The sequence below is a fragment of the Lissotriton helveticus genome, chromosome 3_1 (genome assembly GCF_964261635.1).
Source record: "Lissotriton helveticus chromosome 3_1, aLisHel1.1, whole genome shotgun sequence".
In the NCBI taxonomy this organism is placed as follows: Eukaryota; Metazoa; Chordata; class Amphibia; order Caudata; family Salamandridae; genus Lissotriton; species Lissotriton helveticus.
The window spans coordinates 1,904,001,077-1,904,007,076 of record NC_136061.1 but is presented as its reverse complement, the minus strand read 5'-3'; the positions used below and the strand labels follow the sequence as shown (position 1 = coordinate 1,904,007,076).

Here is a 6,000-nt window from a genome sequence, read left to right as displayed (position 1 = left end):
TCAGCATTCCGTCCATCATTTGTTCTTTTTGCATGTGTTCCCTGTTGAGAACTTGGAAAGTGCCTAACAACCCACTGGGGATGGAATGTGTTTGATGGTTGTTACAGACACACGGCAACTCACTGTAGCAAGAAGCAATGTACTAAGAGCACCAGCATGCCGTGCGAGCGGCCACGCCCACTGGGGCAGGTGTTCATGTAAACAAGGTACATTTAAACTGCTGTGTTGTGTCCGTTATGTTTGCGCCTCATTGAGAAAGTGCAGGAGCACGAAACGTGCCTGGGCTGAAGACTTTATTTGTGTTTGCATTGCATTCAGACGCATAACGCAAATCATACGGTAGCCTCCAATCCAATAAATATATGAAACATGATCAACTTGTTGTGGGCCTTTCCTTTGTGGGTAACTTTTGTGATAGAATATATGATATATATATTATTTGGAGAATGCAGCAAATACCCCACAAAATGACGATAAATATGCCTCCTTTTCCAGCCTATTTTCCTTCCCTGGTGGGCTTGTGCACACTGAAATACACATTATGCCATTAAAGAATATGTTATTTGTTAAGCTTTATTTTTATTAATTGTCGTTAAGTGCTTGAATATATAAAAGCAAAAATAAAAAAAAGCTAAAAAATAACGTATGTACAATTATGTCTCTTTTCAAACAAATAAGTATGTTTAAACCATATGAAACACCATTTTTCTGCAAAAACACGCTTGATAAACCGAGTGCTGGCTATTGGAATTCAGAAGTTTGGTGGTAGTGAGTATGTCTTTTGTTGCTTTTAGTAGCTTTTTGACTTTCACTTATTTTTATTTGTGCTGCCAGATGCTAATATTGTCTAATTGGTCTGGTTAAAAGTAGGGTGGGCATTAGCTGTACAAAATATTGAGTTTGGTACCAAATGTTACTGATACACTTCCATCATTTCAGAGACACATGACCAAAATATAAGCCAGAAGGCACCAATATTACAGAAATCCTTTTCAATTTTTCAACTGTTTATTTTTCTTTTTCTTTCTTTTTGCTTTTTCTTTGGTCAGTAAGTTCATGAAGTTTTTTATCTAATCTTCTATGTAGGTGTGCTTTTTTCGTTGGGTCAACTGAGTTATCTTTGTGTCCGCTTCCAGCATAAAGAACTCCTTCTTTGCTGATCCTTGCACGAGCATTTGCTTTAGCTTTCTCTCCGCAGCCATGGACCTGGAAGAGATACAATAAATACAGTTGTAATTATGTCACACGCACAACTTCATTTTGATCGTGTTACCTTTTGAGTTTACAATTCATTTTTATGTATAAACTTTCCATTTTTAAAGTAACCGAGAATATTTAAAACAAGTCATTAAAAATCAATTGATGCCCTGTTTCACAGATATTGGTGCTTTTCACAATAATTGTATAATATATGTAATGTCTGCATTTGAAAAAGCATCGAGAGATGGGACTATGGCTCAGTTCCAAAGGGATAGGCTTCCCTGCTTCGGAGCTTCTACTGAGCTAGTGCCCCAAACACTCCTTTCTTCCCCAAGATGTGGCTTTCCCACAGCACACAGATGCAACACCACTGGGCACGATGGGCATCTTCACAGGGTGCAGGATGCCATCCTGAGAGAATTGCAGAAGCTAAAGGGGAGTTACCGGCAGTTTTCTTTACAATCACAAGACACACAGGGTGGAGACTGCTCTGTAAAACCGCTGGACCCGCTGCTGGAGTTCGGTAGTGGGCACCAGATGTCCCCAACCCTCAGACACTAGGACTGTGCAGCAGGAATTACTTACCTAGTGGAGAAGTGTGGCTCAATGGTTAGAGCAGGCAGACCTTGATGCAGAGCTCTGGCCAGGGACCAGGGTTCGATTCCCGCCTCGGCGGGTCTCCGGCTCATTAATTCCCCTGACTGGATATTCTCGCCTCAGTGCCTGTTCTGATCATGGGTCCCACGCTGCAACTCTGGGCAATAGCTTGCTTAGTCTCCACAACGGCCCCAAAAGCGCTGGTATGTCTGGCTGCACCTGGGGGGTGCCCAGGAGTGGACATTTCCCAGGAAAGCCAGGAAGGGTTCCTAAGCGGGATACAGACAGCGCCGGGACACCTCCGGTGGAGATAGCTGTGCGCTTTACAAATTCCGACATTTTACCTGGAACAAATAGGAGAGGTGTGAGCCAGGCAGTGTGAAGGGCCCAACGAGCACAGGACACAGCTTCTTGAGTGCCGAGCAGTGTTTAATTTGTGCAGGTGCTGAGCACCGGCACCTATTTCTCAGGGCTGGGTCTATTGAATTTTTTTTCTCCCATGCACAGCCAGCACTGTGCACAGACCATTGAAAAGCCCCAGCCTTGAGTGAGGCTTGTGCACCTGTACGTTCAGATTTGGTGCATGCTGCTAGTGTGCTTGCTTGGTGGGAGAAAGGCAGGTGTGTTGTGTCATGCGCAGTATAAACTGCACGAATGATGAACTGGGAGCATAATTTCAGCTGGGTGACCCAGCAGTCTGCGCTTTCCAGTGTAGCCAAAGCTGCAATGTTAGGTGAGATGTGTGTGCCTTATTTTACATACAACTGTTATCCTAAAGGTGACAGAATAGTGCTTGGCCGTGGGACACCCAAATACTGTTGAAGTAGCAAAAAACCTGGGAGTGCAATTCAAGACTTCACTTTCCTTCCGACCACACGCCTTGACAGTGGCAGGGTCTTGTTTTAACATAATCAAGACACTAAAAAAATTCTTCGACTATTCCCCTCTCTGTGACGAAGACAGTTGTGGTGGCACTTCTCCTATCATGTCTAGACTAAGGGCATCACGAAGAAAGACTCGTCTTCCCCGTCCCCCTAGGAACTGCATACCTCTTGTAGCACAGGTAACTAGGAGTCCTGTATGCAGGACCAATTAAAATAACGGATCCCGGTCCCTAACCCCTCCTTTTTGACGTAGCAAGTTGAGAGCCAGATCCAAAGCAGGGCTCAATACTACTACTAACCGGAACGGATACTACATTCACGTTGAGCCAAACCTTCCAATCATGGTACACTAACTCTGTGAGTAAAGCCAAATTAGTGTGTAAGCACTAACAGAGGAAATGGAGGGAGTCTTATTGCCCTATCGCTAAAACATTTACAGCCTATCCCTAAAAAAGTATCAGAAAGAAATTTAAAAAAAGAAAAAAAATTATACTTTGAGGCCCGAATTTTAAAGGCGGGTAATAAATCTAAGGAAGTCTTTAACATAGTGAAGTCCTTAATTTCCCCAGTAGCCTGCATAAACCAAGAGGTGCCTTGCAGGGAATGGTGTGAACAACTGGCCGATTACTTCCAGGATAAGATCTCTAATATCCAAGCTAGTCTTCTCCTCCCAGGACGGAGAGAGGAGAGTCTGAATATCAACCAGCATGCTAAGCAAACTTCCAACTCAACTCCTTCCTTGGATAGTTTTGATCCAATCTCCCTGGAAGACTGTTCTCTTGCCATCAGGAGTCTTAAATCTGGCTATCCTTCTGACCCACGCCCCATCAATCTTATGTTCATGGGAGCAGAGGCTATCAATCCTCTTGTCAATCATCTCCTATATTCCTCCCTTTCATCGGCTATCATCCCTAAGAAATGGAAACAGGCCGAAATTGGGCCCCTGCTAAGAAAAACACAAGCAGTAATTACGGATCTGTCTAATTATGGACCGATTTCGCTTCTCCCGGCCACTCTCCAAAATACTGGAAAAACATGTTAACCAGCAGCTGTGTCTCAGTACTTAGAGAGCAATGGTTTATTACATCCTAGTCAATCTGGCTTTCACCCCAGCTGTAGCACAGAAACTGCACTTGTGGAGGTATTCGATTCTATCAGGTGAACTCTTGATGCGGGTGGTAAAGCTGTACTGATTATGCTGATTTGGTGACTTTTCTGTCCTGCCTCCTGTCTGTTGGGATTGGTGGACAAGCGGAGAAATGGCTGCCATCTTTTCTTGAGGATAGGGGTCAAGAGTCGTGGTGTCCCCCCTTTTTGTCTGCACGACGGGGCCTTAAGGTGGGAGTGCCACAGGGCTCTGCTTTGAGCACCACCCTTTTTGATATATATCTTGCCCCCTTGGCATGCCTTGCAGAGACTCTGGGTGCTAAAGTTGTCTCTTATGCAGACGACACACAGCTGCTTTTCTCGTGGGGTAGGGGCCAAACTTTACCAGTGGAGGAAATCAGAAAGTGTTTGGCCGAGGACCTTCTGGCCCAAGGATACTTCTCCCCCATGTACTCACACTAATGCTATAAAAAAATCTAGGCATTAAGGTCGACAGGGAACTTTCATTTCGTTCTCAAGTAAACACAATAGTAGGAACATGTTTTGGCATGCTACTTAAGCTGGGGAGGTTTTTCCACTTTGTTTTTGCCAGCTCAGAAAACTGGCTGTCCATGCTCTGATTACAGCTAGACTGAATTATGGTAATGCCTTATACCAGGTCTACCAGACTACTTGATTAATAGACTGCAGGTGGCCCAGAATGCGGCTGACCGCATAATACTCAGCCTACCTCTAAAAACCCACGTGTCTCCTTTCCTCATAAAACTGCATTGGCTCCCTGTAAGGAAGAGGATTAAGTTCAAAACTCTACTACTCATTCATAGAGCTTTGCAAGGAACAGGCCCAAGTTACCTGAAAGCGAGAATCGGATTCCACATCCCTCCTAGAAATCTGCATTCAGCAAACCTTTTTCTGAACAAAATCCTTCGGATCCGTAAATCTAGAATGAGAGGTAGATCCTTTTCTATTCTGGGTCCTACCTTATGGATGACCGTGCCGCTGGATCTAAGATGCCTCACTTCCACCACTCTATTCCAGGAGAAGCTGAAAACAATGCCTTTCTTGAATAACTAATTCTGCTCTCGTTTCTCAGTTCCTACATTGTTAGTGCAGAGCGTCAGGACACTCTACGGAGGAACAGTTGCGCTTTACAAGTTACCTTTATATTACATTACGTTACATGAATGCGGGGGACCAGTGAGGTGGTCGGCAAAAGCGGGAAAGCTTCAAGTGTGCAAAGTCTGTGTCCAGGAAGGCTTTGATTTGCTGCTCGGCGTCTGCTCTAATGAGATCCTTTAGATTTGAATTTAGAAACTTTCATGGAAGCCATAGCTCCTTCAGCGGGGCTAACCAGCAAGTTGAGGCAGACTGGTGAATGGCTGTCACCAGCTGTAGCTTCAACTGTGGTCCTGGTCTCTGGCGGTGATCCAGGCAGAAAGTTGGCATAAAGATATGAATTCTAGCTTTTTGCAGTTTGGGGACAGGAGGAGTACACATTAACACCAGCCAAGAGTCCAGTACCTGAGGGGCACCACTTCGAGGTCAGAACTAGCTCCGACAGAGGACATAAGTAGGGTCCAGGGCAGGTCCAGTTGGTACTGGTCAGTTGCAGCAAAAGGCCTTTGGAAGCTTGGTTTGTCCATGTAGCTCAAACAGGAGGTCAGTCAACTGACCAGTTGAGTCACTTCTGGGATGCTGGATTTAAGGTAAGCAGGCCCAGTCTTCCAACAGGATTCAGGCCTGAGGGCAGTGTTTCTTCTGATCTTCACAGGTCCAGGAGTGTTCTGAGAGGCGTACAGGATGTACCAATTTGATACTAAATGTCAGCCTGTGGGTGGGGAAATGCCTGGTCACTCCCTAACCAATGGGGCAAATGTTCTCAGTGGTGAGCCTAGGAACTGTTGCAGCACTTCCTGTGAGTTTTACTGTACACTATGTCACAATGGCCTTTTCTGCCTAAATCCATCAAGGCAGACCCTTTCTTCTCCCTGTGCCCATCTAGGGTGTGGATACGATAATGGGCAAACCCTCCCTTATGATTACTCCAAACCAGTTCTGGGGCAACTCCCTGCTCCCACTGGGTAAGGAGCCAAGCTGATTAGGAAGACAAAGGGAGGGCAGGCCTAGGTGTGAGCTACATCTGCCAATGAAGCAATCAACATCTCACCCCATTAGAGCCATTCACCAGTAATGTTACAGTGAACACTGGCAG

The 6,000-nt window shown here is 45.3% G+C and overlaps 1 protein-coding gene across 1 annotated transcript in view; it reads right to left on the bottom strand.

Annotated features, from left to right (window-relative positions):
• Positions 1–989: 989 nt before the first annotated feature.
• IGHMBP2 (immunoglobulin mu DNA binding protein 2) overlaps positions 990–6,000 on the bottom strand; it is a 326,225-nt gene continuing 321,214 nt past the window's right edge. Inside the window, exon 15 of the mRNA XM_078682888.1 lies at positions 990–1,206. Within this exon, the coding sequence (XP_078539014.1) occupies positions 1,009–1,206 (198 nt within the window). The 3' untranslated portion in view covers positions 990–1,008. The remainder of the gene's footprint in view (positions 1,207–6,000) is intronic.